General features: G+C 38.8%; 2 protein-coding genes across 2 annotated transcripts; both read right to left on the bottom strand.

Moving 5' to 3' along the window:
* On the bottom strand, nt 810-4937 carry LOC109229264 (protein UPSTREAM OF FLC-like). Its single transcript, XM_019394648.1, has 4 exons — nt 4105-4937; nt 3940-4009; nt 2955-3842; nt 810-1326 (listed from the first exon to the last, which is right to left on the bottom strand). Exons 1-4 carry the CDS (start codon nt 4325-4327, stop codon nt 1269-1271), a joined length of 1239 nt encoding a protein of 412 aa, XP_019250193.1. The 5' UTR covers nt 4328-4937; the 3' UTR covers nt 810-1268.
* Nucleotides 10789-11924, bottom strand: LOC109230525 (protein UPSTREAM OF FLC-like). Its single transcript, XM_019396014.1, has 3 exons — nt 11545-11924; nt 11357-11426; nt 10789-11261 (listed from the first exon to the last, which is right to left on the bottom strand). Exons 1-3 carry the CDS (start codon nt 11777-11779, stop codon nt 10922-10924), a joined length of 645 nt encoding a protein of 214 aa, XP_019251559.1. The 5' UTR covers nt 11780-11924; the 3' UTR covers nt 10789-10921.

Raw genomic sequence — 17960 nt, 5'->3', positions numbered from 1 at the left:
GGGAGTATCTGTATACGGTTGAAATCGGGCTCATCTATTGTATGACAGATCGGGATTAAAACGTAATAAATTGAAGATCGACCTCGGGTTCCATCGAGCCAGGATACGATGTTAGAAAACCCGTCTTCGAGGTTACCGAGTCCATGACCCCAGAATCAACCCCGATTCCGAATGAGCCTGAGGTAACATTGTCGGACCAGATAACGGAAGACCGAAATATCCGTAACCGATCGGATATCACGGCGGGAATCTCGGCATGTATCAATGAGGAACCGGTTAATAAGCAAATCATGAGATTTTTACCTTTTATAGAATTGCACCTAAAGTAGGATTCCCCTATTATATAAAGGGGTGTGATTATTTGCAAGACAGATTGTAACAGGCATCCCAAAGCAATATACTGTTATTACTAGTTCTTATTATCTCATCATTCTTTTCCGATATCGATTAAGGCATTTTTGATTTGAGGTGACCAACCTTCAAGGCCAAGATTGTTCAACTTGTGTGGTTTGCATTTATTTTTCTATCCTTAATTTCAATATTAATTTGATTTCTCAATTTGTATCGAGTTAGATCATGTATCTTTAAAACCGCGTATAAATTCAATTGTTATCCGATTTTGAGGGTTAAACACTATCGATGCTCGTCAAGGCCTATGGCTTGTGACAAGGGGTAGTGGGTGTTGTTGTTCTCCTTGAAATATTTGTTTTTCTGGGTCATCTAAATATTGGTTCTTGGAATCCATTTTCGAGTCAGGTGAGAATGTACAGTATTAAAAAGTAATGAAACAGTTGAAGAAGACTGGAAGATGATGATGAAAAGGGATGGGCTTTTTGCCCGTCCAAATGAGTCTTGGATTGAAGATCCTTCACAAAATGTTAAGAGCAAATCAAAGTTCTTGACTCTTTTAGGATGTCAAACATCATGAGAGAAAATCAAGAAACACTGTGCTCCAAAATGCAAAACGACGGTTTTCAACCAAAAGAAGCTTTGTCAAATTCCTAAAACAGGAGATATTGTCTCCACGAATTTTCAGCCTTTCATGAATGAATTTACAAAAACTACAACTGAGATCAGGAGATATTGTCTCTACTAATTTTCCTATTTCCTAATCATCCTAGACGTGGGGCATAACCACTATCATCTGTTCATCTTGCTACGCACCATGTTGATCACTAGCTAGTATTACTAGAAATAGGGGCAACGTTATTACTGCAAGACAAGTCAATGTTTCCTAGCTTTTCTGGTTGGCTGATTCTGTTGCTTTCTCAGAATGCATTTGTTTTCATTTCTCCTTTTTTGTCAGTCAGTTCCAATTTTGTACAACTGCAGACCAATATCAGACAGAGAAAAAGAATCAGGATTCATATATTCATAGAGGACTGTGAAAGCAATGAATCCATCTCGGAGATATTCATGTAGGATGAAAATCTTATCAATTATAGGAACCCCACAATAATTGGATATAAAGCAGTGTATACAGGACTATAATTCTATAAAGTCAAGAGATCTTTTTGTAAACCAAGGTGAACAAAAACAACCTTTAATTTAATGATCTTCTAAATGATTATCGAAGTGGATGTTGATATGTAGGATTTGTGAAGGCAGTAAGGAATTTATTTAGCTATTTCTAACATCGGCCAGTGCCTTAATAAATTACAGAGGAAAAGAAATGCAGATTTCAATCAAGAAAGCAGGACATAAGATTTCATAGGATCAAAGATATGATCTTGACAATCCTGTCAAAAAGTCGAATTAAATTGACAAAATTCTTCACGTACATCAGTCACGAGCTCTAATACCAGCCATTAAGTAACTGGCGTGTTATGGTGAATAAACTGACTTAAATCTCTGTTTTGCTTGCGTACAGGTGAGTCCCGATATTTTGTGTAAGACAATTGAATAGCTGAACCCCACGTCAATACTGCAGTTTGCAGAATAATCCACGGCAAGAAACCTTCATATTTAATCATTTACCTACTACCCCCTTAAGCAATAATGACACCAAGATAAAGTTTTCGACTCCTGTCCCTGTTTTCCCATATTCGGTAATGTTTTGCAACGAGCTTACTAAGCTAGTATTTGGCCATAAATTCCTAAAATCGTTTTTAAAAAATCTGTTTTTGGTAAGGTTTGGTTTGAAGATGAAAATGTGTTTGGACATCAGTTTTCAAAACATATTTCCCAAATTTATTTTGGAAAAACATGAAACATGACTTATACCCACAAGTTCTAAAAACTATTACAAATACTCAACATTACCATTATCAATAACATTCATTATATTATCGCAAACCGTAATCCTAAACATAAATAAATTTGGTCGAATTATTATTTTTATAATGAACTACATGATACAGTATCAGATGACCGAGAAGATGAAGCAACATTGTTACAAAATAATAAATGGTGAGCTCTTTTATAAAGTACAAAAGTTTGGGGCAATTTTTTTAAAAAAAGTAATAGTTATATTTTGGCCCATATTGAGCTGGTTTTAGGATTTGGGATTTTTTTCAAAATGTAGCCAAAATCTATGGCCAAACATGTGTTTGCTAAATAAAATCCAAATTTATTTTAGCAAAATCTATGGCCAAACGTGTGTTTGCTAAATAAAATCCAAATTTATCTATGGCCAAACGGGTCCTAAATATATACTAATATCCGCGTTAACGCAATGTTCATCGAACCCTCTTCTCTAGTTAATGCTATGGGAATAAGATGTCTCCATTGTAGGAGTAATAGGCTAATAGCTTAAACTTTTACAATACTTTCTAATAACGTAATATTTGGGATCGAAGCGCACATACGTGATTGTTTAACTCGAAGCAACATAGTATGTACAAATAAACAAAGAAAGGAGAAATGATTCAGCATAAAATTTTACAATTTGAATAAAGAAACATATTAACAAAAGATTCACTAGTGCTATAGAGTAACTAAGAGGTAGTACTCACCTTTCCACATTGTATGAAGCCGATCTCTTTAGAGCAGGAATTTTCTCCTTCTTTATCTCTATTAAACTCCCACTAAAGTACTCTTTATCCTCCAGCTGAATTATCTCTTCACTTTCATGATATTCCACCATTGGACTCTCTACATCCTTCTCCACTTGATTGGAGCCTCTGACACGTGGCAGCCGCGATTTATGTTGTGAAATTATGGAAAAACGATTTTCTTTCCCATAACCGGGCCCACACTTGAAAGACATGGAACCCCAAGATAGTAATTGCTTCAGCATGGAAGATGCTTTACTACTCTTTCCGCTTGATTGAATATTAACCGTCGGATCTTCGCTGATTGTATCTGGCCGTAAGATCACTCTCCCGTCTGCTCTCATCAACGTCTCTAGCGTTTCAGAGCTTGAATCCGACTGTGGTGGTGAAATTTCACCTCTGTTCAGCTCTATCGACCGTTTTTGATTCTTTTCATCCACGTCCGGTTCAACGGTCCGGTCTTCTCTCAACTCTTCTTCTTCTTCTTCGACAATTCGCATTGCTCTTCGCCGGCGGCGACGATCGTCTGTCTGAGTCGACGCGTCGCTGGCGGCTCTTCCGATCAATTCGTCGGTAGACTCTGCCTTGTACACTCTGTATTCGTGGAAATCGGAGGAAGTCCAGGACTGGTTCCGGCGCCTTGGGATTACCGGGAACTCATGATCTTTACTGATTTTCCGTACTTCCGGTACCGGATTTCTCAAACCAGAACATGCAATTTCGTCGGGTTGTGAATGCAATGCGCTATCGAGAAGCTGTGATCCTTTCAGAATGTACTCTTGACCCTGTGCTGGGTATATAAAATCGTGCTCCGTCAAATCCTGCCACACGAATCCGTTTCTGTAGCTTCTGAATCGCCCAAAAAAGCAAGACGAAATTCATTTCAGCGTTATGAATGAAAATGGCGGTAACAGAAATAGAAATGGAATAATGAAAAATGATTCACCTTTTAGCAGACCAGGAATACATAGAGGCCATGCCTTTTCCACGAAGACAATTCAAGCGGTTGATCACATCTAAATGAAAGGTCAACAAAAAAAAAAGTTTAGAACATCTGAAATCACATGGACAGACGCTATGTGAATTATGTTAGCTATGGAAATATTCGTACCTCTGAGATAAAGACCATGAGGAGAGGAAAGAGGAACTTCCATGAAATGGGGATGTTCAAGTTGGCCATTTCTGGAGATATAGTAAACAACTGGTACTTTGCGGTCAGATTTGAGCTTATGGTTAGAAGGTTCAGTCCAAACTTTAGTGCGTTCAGGACTGATTTCTCTATCTTTCCATTTCTTGTGCATTTGGAGCTCCGTCCTTCTCGACATCACCGACATTGTGACTTTCTAATCGCTTAGTTCCAGATACGTAGAAGAAATGGAATTATCCCTTAAATATATATAATTATGAAGAAATTTTAGGCACAGTAGTATGAATACAATGTTTCCCGAGGTTCAAAGTGTGGAGTTCTGTGCAGAAACTGTAGAGAGTGATGGTGGGGGATTCACGTTTATAAGGTGAGATGTGGGCGTCTAATTTGGACGGTGGGAAGGAGCGAGGGAGCAGATATTCAAAAATAGGACGCGGCAGACAACAGCAGCTACATGACAAATTTCGCCAACTTGGTTAATTAACTCGACTTTTTATCACTTATCTGGCATTCAATTCAATTTGTTCTACGAATTTAACTTCTATGTATTAAATGGGTAAAGGTTATTTAAATTAGTTGAAAAAAAGAGAGCATTATGCCAAGACAATCAACTACCTTTTAATTATGACGATTGAGAAATGCCCGTTCTAAACGTAAAATTAGGTCTAATGTCTTTGCAAGAATTAGTTGATCAAAACGATGTTATAACAGAAGGGCGTATGAAAGCCTAAAAAGGAAAAAAAATTAAAGCTCATCCCTCCTTGTCAGTTGTGCCTTTTAGTTGATCAAAACTATGTTGTTCTCTTTTGGAAGAGACGAGTAGTTGAACAAAATGAAAGAAAGGAAAATCAGCTAGGTAGCAATACGTCACGAGAGCTCGACACAGGTTTTAAAGTCTTTTAATTTAATGTACTTTTCTTCTTTGATTTTATAAGAGTATAACCGACCTAGAATCAGGGGTGGATCCGGTAATTAAGGTGTGGGTTCATTTGAACTCATAGCTTTTGGTTTAGATAGGGGTTTATCTAAATAAAACCCATTAAAGTTGTTGAAAATATTAAACTACAAACCCATGACTCCTACTCAAATAAGATAATAGGTTCAGCAATTGAAACATGAGTCCTGAACTCATAAAATTAAAATTTTGGATCCCATTCTGACTTGAATAAAAGGAAATTACCTAGGTAGAATAAGTATATTGTGAGACCTTGAATATTAAACGAAAAGTTGGAGGCTCGGAGCTGATGAGAAAGCAGGGAGGTCAAATGTTCACACGACTTATTTTTAGTTTTTGGAATAAATTGAGAATCCGTCAAAGCGAGTTGACTTGGAATTGTTTCTTACATCAACGCACATTGACTGAATCTTCCTTGATCACGTTTTATAAATTATACGACTTCCCGTCCACACTAAAGAGACCCACGCTTCTCTTTTTTTTTTTTTTTTTTTTTTTTTTTTTTTTTTTTTTTTTTTTTTTTTTTTTTCTTTCTTTTTNCTTTTTTCTTTTTTTTCCTTTTTCTTTCTTCCTGAAATAACTATCCTGCTACTACTGCCCCTTTCGTTCGTACAATCTCAAATCAATATATATCCAAAAATGAAGTTATTAGTCAAATTACAAAACCACCCAGATTGCACGAATGGAATCCTGAGTAGATGGGTTAAGAGTTAAGACACGAGATAATTTACAATTTGACGTGTCCATATCTTTAGCAAAATGCGATCTTTTTCTAATTTGTGCAAAACATAAATGTCTATTTCTCTGTAGCACTGTTTTAAAAGGTGTAGGCTTAAGGTGAGTCGTTTTACATATGCCTCAGCGAGGCTGTATGGGTCAAAATCAAATTAGAGAAATTCAACATGCGGAGAGATAATTGTCATGAGTAACCTACAAATCGAATTGTGCCATCTGGCCGTGGTCGAGCAGTGATCATCAACAAGACCGAGGTCGAGCAGTGATCAACAACAAGGCCGAGGTCGAGCAATACAGATAGAAGTAACGGCTAATTTTGCTTTGGAATCTTCAGAGGTATTCTACTGGATATTCTCTCTAATTATTCTGTTTAGGGCTCTTTGGGACATCCCATATAAAGAGTATGAGAGACAAGGGAAAAGAGGGGACTAGAACAGAGAAGATCTGAAAAAGCAGACTCTCTCTCTCTCTAGAAAAAATACAAACACATCTCTCTAAAGAGATTAGATTATCTATTATCCCACATTCACCATCAGATCCGAAAAGGGCCCTAAGATTCTTGTATTTGTCTATCATTCATCTTTATCAAATGAAAGAGGATCCGCCTCACTCAAGATTTGGTGAATCTTCTCCTTTATTTATATTTTGTTGTCATTTAATGTTATTTAATGCATGGTCTTTTTCATACTATTTGATTCGTCCATAACTACTGCCAGCATTTGTACTCAACTATATTTTTCTATTCATGTTATCCATCTTAGATCTAGAATTAATTATCCTTAACTAGGATTTACCCTCTATCTTCTTATTCAATTAGTTTAACAAAAGGTCTCATACTTTTTGGTGAAATAATTTGGCACCGTTTGTGGGGATTTGGCGCCGTCACTAAAATTCATTTCTTACCCATTTTCTCTTTCTCTATAATACATAGCCCATATATATGTAGTGATGAACATGAAAGTTTAGGGATCTGCTGCTAGGGATACACTTTGCTCTTATTACCTCAAATTTTGTTGGATTATGAGATGAGAGTATACACTCTTGAATGTAGCTGTTAGAAAAGAGATTGTTATCTTTCTACACCATCAGCTTTGGTATTTGTTGTACTGCAAACACGAACATGAATCATCTCACTGTTGAAACTGAAGATACTTTTGCTAGCTTGCTTGAATTTGCAGCCAACAACGATATAGAGGCATTTAAAAGTTGGATGGAGCGTGATATATCTGGTATTCATGAGATTGGGTCGTGATTGCGGGTCTAAATCTAGCACTCAAGTACGGAGCAAAACGAGTCATCCTACGGTGCGACTCTCAGCTCGTTGACAATCAAGTCACAGGGACTTTCCAAATCAAGGAACAAAGACTGCGAAAATATCAGGCCAAGATCTGCAAGCTGTTACCCGAGTTCGATGAATGCCAGCTCGACCAAATCTCTCGAGCACAGAATATCGAAGCAGACAGACTTGCCAAACTGGTAGCGGCCACTAAAAGCATAACCAGAGAAGAGAACGTGGTCACTCCCCTCCACTCGTCGACTGATCAAATCGAGGTAACGAACGATTTCATTTGGTTTTGACTGATTATTTTTCTAAGTGGGATAGAAGCAAGAGCATTCTCCTAGATACGCGAACAGGGAACGATCGCCGTCATATAAAAAAATATGGTGTGACGCTTCGGCCTCCCCAAAAAGATCAGTTGCGACAACGGACCCCAACTCATCAAGAAAGAGGTCGCCAAATTCTCCGAGGAGTAGCATATCACAAGAATACTCTCCACGCCGTACCGCCCAGCAGGCAACGAGCAAGCGGAATCCTCGAATAAATCGATACTGAACATCATGAAGAAAAAAAAATCCGAAGACGCCCAGAGACCATATAGACTGGGACAGGATTGCCAGCCCAGAAAACATGTAAATCTCTCCGATATATGTAGGCAAAGCATGAGTGCATGAAGCTCACCCGAATTTTCGCCAAAGCGACGCTGCATCAATTAAACAAGTTATATTCGACCTTGTTCGAAGTAACTATGGGTTACATTCGACCTTGCTCGAATTAACATCTGACCTCGCTCGAATTAACCAACATTCGACCTCGCTCGAATTAACTCATATTCGACCTCGCTCGGATTAACTCACATTCGACCTCGCTCATATTAACTCACATTCGACCTCGCTCGAATTAACTTATATTCGACCTCGCTCGAATTAACTCACATTCGACCTCGCTCGAATTAACCAACATTCGACCTCGCTCGAATTCACATTCGACCTCGTCAAATTCACTTTCGACCTCGCTCGAATTAACATTCGACCTCACTTGAAATACATTCGACCTCGCTCAAATTAACCAACATTCGACCTCGCTCGAATTTACTCACATTTGACCTCGCTCGAATTTACATTTCGACCTCGCTCGAATTAACTCACATTCGACCTCGCTCGAATTTACATTCGACCTTGCTCGAATTAACCCGCATTCGACCTCGCTCGAAGTAATTAACACTCGATCACGTTCGAATTAACGCATACCAACGATTCCTTTAAAACCATTTTTTTCGAGGAAAACGTTTAAGAAAAAGAAAAATAGAATCAGAAATAAGCAGCAAAAATAGCATTCCAAATCAAAAGAGGTATCTGAAAAGGCAATTTACAAAGGCCAAATCGCCCGTCCAGATCTGAGGACGCGAATTACCTCCTCCGATGCCACCATCCTTGCCAAAACTGCCATCCTGGCCTCATTGCCCTTCTCCAACTCTACCGTCTTCTCGATCAACTCATCACTCGAGTCATTGGCCCTGGTCGAACTCTGCTCAAATTTAGCACGCAGGGATACCACTTGGACCTGAAGATCGACACCCTCAGCCGCAAGCCTCACATGGGTGATATGAATTCATGCTTATTATGGGAAAAGGAAGAATTTTATGGAAGCAACACCAAAATAGGCTTCATGAGTTGTACAAAAAGTTCTAAATGCTAAGAAATACTTCAATGAGGCTGGTTATCATATAGAAGATATCATGAGGATGCAGAGGTTCTCTATAAAACAAGTTCATCAAAAACTAAGAGGAGAATTCCCTAAAATTACTTGGAGGAAGTTGGTATGCAATAGCCTGGCTATATTGGAAAAGTTATATACAAAAGATAGATTAGTGAGGTGAGGGGTGAATATTAATCCACTCTGTCCTGTGTGTGAGGCTGAAGAAGAAAGTGTATCACACTTATTTTTTGATTGTAAAGTCTCAAAGCAGGTCTGGAAGAAGTTGCTAGGGTGGCAAGGCATTATTAGAGATCCTATGACTTGGAAGCCGAAGTATATTGGGTAGAGGGACTAGCTAGGGGAAAATCTTCTGGTGCAGAAGTTTATAGGATTACACTAGCAACTGCAGTACATTATATATAGCGAGAGATGAATAAGTAGGTGTTCCAAGCAATAAATCAGAGCACCACATCTATTGTCAAGCAGATTGTTCAAGAGGTCCACTATCGTGGGGCTATGAAGAGGAAGCTTAGTGCATGGCCGGAGGAACTCAATTTCTATCCTATATAAATAGGTTCACATCTGAATAGCTTATAGGTTATTTTGTTTCCAAAGTTTGCGAGATTGCTGCCGGGGCTTGTTGTCCAGTAATTGTCTCTTTTCTATACATACACTACAAATTTGGTAATAGAATTTTATTTACCAAAAAAAAATAACTCTGTACATTAGTATATACTATTTCATATAGTCACATATTTTATCTGTTCTAGTTTATGTGGCACTCGTTTCTTTTTAGATTGTTAAAAAAGTTATATTTGCATATTTGAAACCATTTTAGCTTTAAACTTCCAAATTTACATTAATAGCGTGCGTTTATAGCGATACAAAATGTCAGAGTATGTTTAAGACTAGGCGAAATACTAAACGGCCCCTTGAAGTTATCCTCAACGATCAAATAGACACCTCAACTGACCGCTTTACCATTGAGACACTTTTAGTGGCTATTAAGTATATCTAGAAGACACCTCACATTGACATGGCAAGTTATGTGTATTTTAATTACATTTGGGCGCGTGAAGTTTTATCAGTATTTTTCTTTCTTATATTAGAATTAAATTAAATTAAATTTTGGAAGTGGCTCCCACATTAAATTATTTTTCTCAATAAATAATCTCTCAGCAATAATATTATCCTTTTTCACCCAAAATTTCAGCAGCTCCACCTCTTTAGGCTACCACCGGAACAATGGCCGGAAGTTTGGCCGGAGCCTTCGTTGGTCAATTATTTTTCTCAATATTCCAACTTCACTTTGTTTATTTTGGTCTGATATTTTCAAAGGTTAGAAAAGGAGACAAAGATCAAGGCAGAAAATTAAGGGAGTGATCGTTTTCACCCCACTGTGTTTGACTCCAGTAAGAATGATCAACCGTTCCCGTTAAATCATACAGCCCATGCTCCCCATCTCCACCGCCACCTCCAGTTTGCCAATCCAGTGGAGCGATCTCACTATTGTTTACCCTGTTCTATTGTAACCCAAACTCGACCCGACCCTTTTGATTCATGAAACCCGTATCCATTTGTTCCATCTTCAAGTCATTAACCGGCTGATCTGTTCCCACCATCTTCGCCGGTTGATTCCACTGCTCATTTGAGTTCTGGTTTTATGACAATTAAGTTGAGACAGACTTGAAAGGCTCAATTTCACGTGGGTAGACGCAACTTGACCAACATCGGCTAGGACTACTCAAAGCATTTACTAGGACGAGTACTCTCTCCGTTCCTATTTACGTGAACCTGTTTGACTGGGCACGGAGTTTAAGAAAAAATGAAGACTTTTGAAATTTATGATTCTAAACAAATCAAAAAGGGGCCCTGAGAATTTGTATGGTTATAAAAGTTTCTCTAGGGTAGAATTGTAAGTTTAAACTAAATTATTTCTAAATTTAGAAAGTGATCGTTCTTTTAAATAAGTTCACATAAATTGGAACAGAGACAGTATTAGTTTTGTTTTATAGCACCGCAAGTCGGCAATATGCCCTATTATTTCTACTATGTCCAACTGTTGATTTTCCATGCAAATATGATCTCCATCCTTTGACTTCTTAAATCTTATTTTATGCATCAAAAAGCATAGACAAATATTGATAGACAAACATAAAAATGAAGAAATAACAACAGAGTAGTGTAATTTGTCCTCTGCTCAGCAGCTCCGTGGACCGATTCTGATTCTGTTCAACCTCGTCGGGTTCTTTACTATCCCGTTCATCGGTCCGGTCTTCTTCCAACTCTTGTTCTTCGCTGACCATTCTGGGCGTTCTTCGCCGGCGGGGTTGTGAAGGTATTGCGTCGTTTTCGAGAAGCTTTGATCCTTTGAGAACGTACTCTTGGCCATGTGTTGGGTATATAATATCATGCTCCTCCAGATCGTGCCACACGAATCTATTCCTGTAGCTCCTGCATGGCCCCACAAAAGCAAGGAATTTAATATGTCCATGGATAAATAAGGAGGTAACATTCAAAATTAAATGGATGACAACAAAGAAATTCACCTTTCGGCAGACCATGAATGCATAGAGGCCATGCCTTTTCCATGAAGGGAATTAAAGCGGTTGATCACATCTAAATAAAACAAAGGATTATTAGTTAGTTTCACAAATAAAAATTTAACTACAGAATCAGAACATCAACATGTGAATTTAATCATGTAGAATCAGACTATATATGGAAATTTTAGTACCTCTGAGATAAAGGCCATTAGGGGAGGAAAGAGGAACTTCCATGAAATGGGGATGTTCAAGTTGGCCATTTCTGGAGATATAGTAAACAACCGGTACTTTGCGGTCAGATTTGAGCTTATGGTTAGAATAAGTTTCAGTCCGAACTTTGGTGCGTTCAGGACTTGTTTCTCCGTCTTTCCATTTCTTGCGCATTCGGAGCTCCATAATTCTCGTTGATCTCGACGTCACTGACATTGCTCTTTTGGAAAGCTTGGAGTTTTGTGAAGGGTGTGGGCTATGGAAATTGGAATGGCAGACTTTGTCGAATATAAGAAATGGCGGGGGTTCAGTATGTAACGTGCACACGTTTGGACGGTGGGAGGAGCGAGGGAGCAGATATTCAAGAATAGTATGCGGCACACAACATCTACTTTAATAAAGTACTAATTCTTAAATTGCTACTGATATTAATTTTATCAGGTGTCCCGGAAGAAAGAGCTTGTGGAGGAAGGCTTTCCCCAGTTATTATTGGGTCAAGGTTACTTTGGGCCGACTGGAACTGTGCTGGTATATTCGATTGAGATTTTTATTTATCCATACTAATTTTAAAATTTATTTACCTTCAGTACTATTGAGGTTTTAACTTATTTATAAGTCCATTTTATATAAAATAACGTATTAGGCTCTAATCTTCCATACTCTCTCCATCCCAAAACTAAAATTATAAATTAACACAAGAATATTTGGCCTCTTTCTCCTCAACTCGACCATATCTTTACGAGAATAAAGAGATTTGACATCAAGCAATTCTATTATGTTTTCTCTTTCTTTTTATTTTTTATTTTTTTCCTATGTTAAACAATGAACGAATTATCACTTTTGAACGAGGGAACATCGTTAATTTCTTTTAGCTTTTTGGAATAAATAAACAAAATAGCATTAATAGAAGCGAGTAGATTGAATTGGAAATGAGTAGTATAAATAGAAGCGAGTAGATTTGAAACACGAAAAAGAAGATATAAACAAAATGCATATATTTTTTACGTCAAGTGTAGAAACAGTTTACAAAATATCTATAATTTACATAATTGTATACCAATTGTATGTAAATTAAAGTTTTTGACCAGATTCTGTACAAAAAATGTGTATTTAAGTTGTAGATAAATTATAGATTTTGACCGAATTTGTATGTCTTTTGTAAAAAACTTTAGTTACTGTCTGTAAATATGAAAACTTAGACAAAATTGGATAAATAAGTTCAAAATTGTAACGATCCGATCGGACTTGGGCGTATGCCCTAAATTAATTTTGGAAGTCTGTAGGTTGATTTGCCGAAATTTTGCAATTTTAAGTTAAAAAGTTTGACCGTAGGTCGACTTTTAGCTATCGAGCTCGAAATTTAATTTTGGGACTTGGAATAGGTCCGTTATGGTATTTAGAACTTGTTTGCAAAATTTGGTATCGTTTGAAGTTGATTTGATAGGAATCAGACGCTTAGTTGTAATTTTAGAACTTCTTGAAAATTTCTTTGAAATCTTGCGTTTTAGAGCGCAATTCGTTGTTTAAGATGTTATATTTATGTTGTGATCGTGCGAGCAAGTTCATATGATGTTTAGACATGTGTGGATGTTTGGTTTCGAGCCCTGAGGGCTCGGGTGAGTTTCGGACGCATAGCAAAGTGTTGTTAGAACTGAGTTTGCTGGTTTTTCTGCACAGACCTCTGATCTCGCATTTGCGAGATTTTGGTTCGCATTTGCAAAGGTGGGCCAAGTATGCTGGGTTCGCATTTGCTAAGTGTACCTCGGAATGAGCTAGTTCGCATTTGTGATGCAATTGTGAAAGGTCCAGGGTTCGCAATTGTGAACATTTCATCGCAATTGTGATGATAGCAGAGATGGGAGGATCTTCGTATTTGCGAGAGATTTTTCGCATTTGCGAGGTTCGCAATTGCAAACCTAGGTCGCATTTGCGACATCTGCGACTGGTCAAATAGCTTAGTGATGGGTTTTTTTGAGTTCATTCTCTCTTTTTTGAACCCTAGACTCGGTAGGAGACAATTGGGAGAGAGAATTTTTACCTACAAACCTTGGGTAGAAATGGGAGCGTATCACCATAGATTTTGTTGTTGGGCTCCTACGGACTTCGAGAAAGTTTGATGCTATTTGGGGGATTGTCGATTAGTTGACCAAGTTTGTGCATTTCATTCCAGTTGGGGCTATTTATTCTTCGGAATGGTTGGCTGAGATTTACATCCGCGAGATTGTTCGCCTTCACAGTGTGCCAGTGTCCATCATTTCAAATCGGGGCACGTAGTTTACATTGCAGTTTTGGAGAGCAGTGCAGCGAGAGTTGGTCACATAGGTTGATTTGAGTATAGCATTTCACCCTCAGACGGACGGGTAGTTCGAGCGCACTATTCAGATATTAGAGGATATGCTACGTACTTATGTCATAGATTTAGGGGGTTTTTGGGATCAATTTCTACCGCTTGCAGAGTTTGCCTACAACCACAGCTGCCAATAGAGTATTCAGATGGCTCCGTATGAGGCTTTGTATGGGAGGCGATGTCTGTCTCTGATGGGATGGCTTGAGCCGGGTAGGGCGAGGCTATAAGGTATTGACTTAGTTTAGGATGTTTTTGACAAGGTTAAGTTAATTTAGGATCGGCTTCGCACGACACAATCTAGACAGAAGAGTTAGGCCAATTAGAAGGTTCGTGATGTTGCTTACATGGTGGGGGAGAAGGTACTGCTTAGTGTTTCATCCATGTAGGGTGTTATGAGGTTCGTGAAGAAGGGCAAGTTGAGCACTCGGTATATTGGGACTTTTGAGGTTCTTGAGAGGGTTGGAGAGGTGGCTTACAAGCTTGTATTGCCGCCTAGTCTATCGAGTGTTCATTCAGTGTTTCATGTTTTGATGCTTCGGAAGTATGTCGGCGATCCTTCTCATGTTTTGGACTTTATCACGGTTCAGTTGGATGGGGATTTGACTTATGATGTGGAGCCGGTGGCAATTTTGGATCAGCAGGTTCGAAAGTTGAGGTCAAAGAACATAGCTTTAGTGAAGCTGCAGTGGAGAGGTCAGGCAGTTGAGGAGGCTACTTGGGAGACCGATCGGGAGATGTGGAGAAGATATCCAAGCCTATTTGAGACTCTAAGTATGTTTCTAGACCCGTTCGAGGACGAATGCCTGTTTAAGAGGGGGAGGGTGTAACGACCCCGCCTGACGTTTTGAGCGTTGTAGCCTCGTTCCCCTATTTATTACTTATTTTATGCTCAATTTTTGTTATTTGACTTGCCGGGGTAGTTGGTTTGGGTCCGGGGATGTTTCGGAATGAGTTGAGACACTTAGTCTCAAGATTGGAAGCTTAAGTTAAAAAGGTTGACCAGATATTGACTTATGTGTAAATGGCTCAGGAATGGAGTTTTGATGATTCTGTAGATCCGTATGATAATTTTACACTTAGGAGTGTGTCCAGATAGTGATTTGGAGGCCCCTAGTTGATTTTGGCTTGAAATGGCAAAAGTTGGAAAATTCGAAGTTTTGAAAATTAAGAAGTTTGACCGAGAGTTGACTTTATGGTTATTGGGCTCAGATTTTGGTTCCGGAAGTTGGAATTGGTCCATTGTGTCATTTATGACTCGTGTTCAAAATTTGAGACCAATCGAACTTGATTTGATAAGTTTCGGCATCGAATGTAGAAGTTAGAAATGTACCAGATCATTAGGCTTGAATCGATGCGCAATTCGTGGTTGTAGAATGGTTTGATGTAATTTGATGCTTCGAGTGAGTTTATATGATTTTTTAGGACTGGTTTGTATGTTTGGTTGAGGTCCCGGGGGCCTCGGGTGGATTTCGGATGGCTAATGGATTGGAATCTGGACTTAGATGATAGCTGATGTTGCATGTCTGGTTTCCTTATACGCGATCGCGTAGGCTTATTTTGGACAGCTGGGATTTTGTCTTATGCAATCGCTTGGAAAAGTCCGCGATCCCGAAGCTTTGGACATCAGTGCATGGCGAACGCGTTTGTCAAGTCATATTCGCGTAGAGGAAAGGAAGGAGCTCAGAATTTCACGCGTTGTTCTATGCGAACGTGTGGGACTTTATGTGATTTTGTAGGTCTGGGAAGCCTATGCATCGCGTTCACGTGGGTGTTTATACGATTGCATAGGGTTAAGTTCTGGGGCAGCTGAGTTTCTGCTTCGCGATTGCGGAGTTTTTTCCCGCGATCGCGAAGAAGGGACATTTGGGCAGACTTAAATATTTCAAAAACGAGGGTTTAAGTTTATTTCACAATTTGATTTTGGGAGCTTAGTTTGAGGCGATTCTTGGAGAGATTTTTAAGGGAGTGATTTGGGCAAGTGATTCTAACTTGGTTTTGGTTAAATTACATGAATATATCATTGATTTAATCATTTAATTAGTGACGTTGGTTGTAAAATTTGGGAAATAAGGAGAAAACGTTAGGCTGAGTTTTAGGGATTTGAGCGGGATTTAGTGTTGGATTTGAGTAATTTTATATGGTTGGACTCGTGGTTGAATGGGTGTTTGGATTTTGTAACTTTTATCGGATTCCGAGATGTGGGCTCCGTGGTTGATTTTTGAGTTGACTTTTAGACTTTTGACTAAGATCTTAGCATTTTCATATGGAATTGATTCCTATAGCTTGATTGTGTCGAATTGTTTGTGGCTAGATTTGAGGCATTCAAAGGCCGATTCGCGAGGCAAGGGCTTGTTGGAGTAGAGATTTGCACGGTTTGAGGTAAGTAACACTTCTAAACTTGGTTCTGAGGGTATGAATCCTTGAATTATGTGTTATATGGCCAATGTTGAGGTGACGCACATGCTAAGTGACGGTCGTGTGGGTGTGCATCGTAGGAATTTTGACTTGGTCGATTCTGTGGAACTGTATAGTTGAATAACCTTGTTGTTATCCGTATATTCTCCATGTGTTAGAGAAATTGAGCTACAATTCATGTTAGAAATCATGCTTAGGCTATATGCTGGTACTGTTGGGACCCATAGAGGTCATATTGCTGTTAAATTACTTTCTTAATTTGTTAGAGTAGAGATTTGCATGGTTTGAGGTAAGTAACACTTCTAAACTTGGTTCTGAGGGTATGAATCCCTGAATTATGTGTTATATGGTCAATTTTGAGGTGACGCACATGCTAAGTGACGACTGTGTGGGCGTGCATCGTAGGAATTGTGACTTGGTCGATTCTGTGGAACTTTATTATTGAATAACCTTGTTGTTATCTGTATATTCTCCATGTGTTAGAGAAATTGAGCTACAATTCATGTTAGAAATCATGCTTAGGCTATATGCTGGTACTGTTGGGAAGCACAGAGGTCATATTGCTGTTAAATTACTTTCTTTATTTGCAATTGTGTTCTCAGTCACATCTATCATCTGCATATCATATCTCAGTCTTTGTTGCCATTTATTGATACTTCATATTATCATTGTTTGGACTGATTTTCATGATAGTATGAGTCTGAGAGACTAGAGAGGTTGGTGATCTGAGTGAGGCCGGGAGCCTGATTTATTCATGCCATGATTGGCTTATTATAGCGCTTGGGCTGGATCAGCCCCTTCGGAGTTTGCATACATACATTGAGCGCATGTACCTACTGAGTGCAAATACGAGTGACGAGCGATTGGGAGGGTTGAGTGACTGTGAGGAATGAGTGACTGCGAAGATGGTGTGAATAAGATGACTAAGTGATTGATACTCTGAGAGTATGCATATGATTTCATTATTGTTTTGTATGTCAGTTGGTACACTTGACATATCTTACCCGTTTGAGCAATAACTGTTAAACTTGAAAGCATGTCTACATTTCTGCACTGTATTTCTTTAGTTGGACTGTACTTGTGAGGTTCGTCACTGTTTTCAGCCCAAAGACTAGATTTGTTACTTATTGAGTTGGTTGTACTCATGCTATACCCTGCATTTTGGGTGCAGATCCAGGTGCTTCTGGGTAGGGGGTTGCTGACTTTGGAGCTATTATTCAGTTTGGTGATCCTCGAGGTAGCGGCTTTGGCGTCCGCAGTCCTTGACTCTCCTCCTTTATCATCTTGTTCTATTTGTATTGTTCTACTCTCTTAGACAGTGTTTTCAGACTTTGTTACTGTACAAATGCTCATGTCTTCAGTGACACCCGGGTTTTGGGAAACTCTGTATTGAGTGGTGACGTTTTCATCCAGTTTTTTATGAAATTTTCACTTCTTTAAACCTTTTTTTAGTATATTTTGAATTTAAAAGTGTTGGTATGTATGAGTTGCCGGCTTGCCTAGTATCATGATATGCGCTATCACGACAGGTTGAGTTTAGGGTCGTGATAGACCCGGGGTTTTGATCGGGCAAGCCCCGGATTGACTTTTGTTAACTTTTTGTAAAAGTGTAAAGATCTTAACTTTATCTATTGC

This window comes from Nicotiana attenuata, chromosome 7 (assembly GCF_001879085.1).
Source record: "Nicotiana attenuata strain UT chromosome 7, NIATTr2, whole genome shotgun sequence".
Taxonomy (NCBI): domain Eukaryota; kingdom Viridiplantae; phylum Streptophyta; class Magnoliopsida; order Solanales; family Solanaceae; genus Nicotiana; species Nicotiana attenuata.
The sequence above is the reverse complement of the archived record's forward strand: the minus strand, read 5'-3'. Positions and strand labels throughout refer to the sequence as shown.

Bases quoted from the DNA above. Each gene is read 5' to 3' on its own strand.
- LOC109229264 (XM_019394648.1), bottom strand. From the start codon at position 4,327: ATGTCGGTGATGTCGAGAAGGACGGAGCTCCAAATGCACAAGAAATGG. The intron at 4,010-4,104 runs GTACGAATATTT...CCTTTCATTTAG, and splicing joins TCATGGTCTTTATCTCAGAG to ATGTGATCAACCGCTTGAAT. The intron at 1,327-2,954 runs GTGAGTACTACC...ATTGGTCTGCAG, and splicing joins GCTTCATACAATGTGGAAAG to TTGTACAAAATTGGAACTGA.
- LOC109230525 (XM_019396014.1), bottom strand. From the start codon at position 11,779: ATGTCAGTGACGTCGAGATCAACGAGAATTATGGAGCTCCGAATGCGC. The intron at 11,427-11,544 runs GTACTAAAATTT...TGTTTTATTTAG, and splicing joins TAATGGCCTTTATCTCAGAG to ATGTGATCAACCGCTTTAAT. The intron at 11,262-11,356 runs GTGAATTTCTTT...GGGGCCATGCAG, and splicing joins CATTCATGGTCTGCCGAAAG to GAGCTACAGGAATAGATTCG.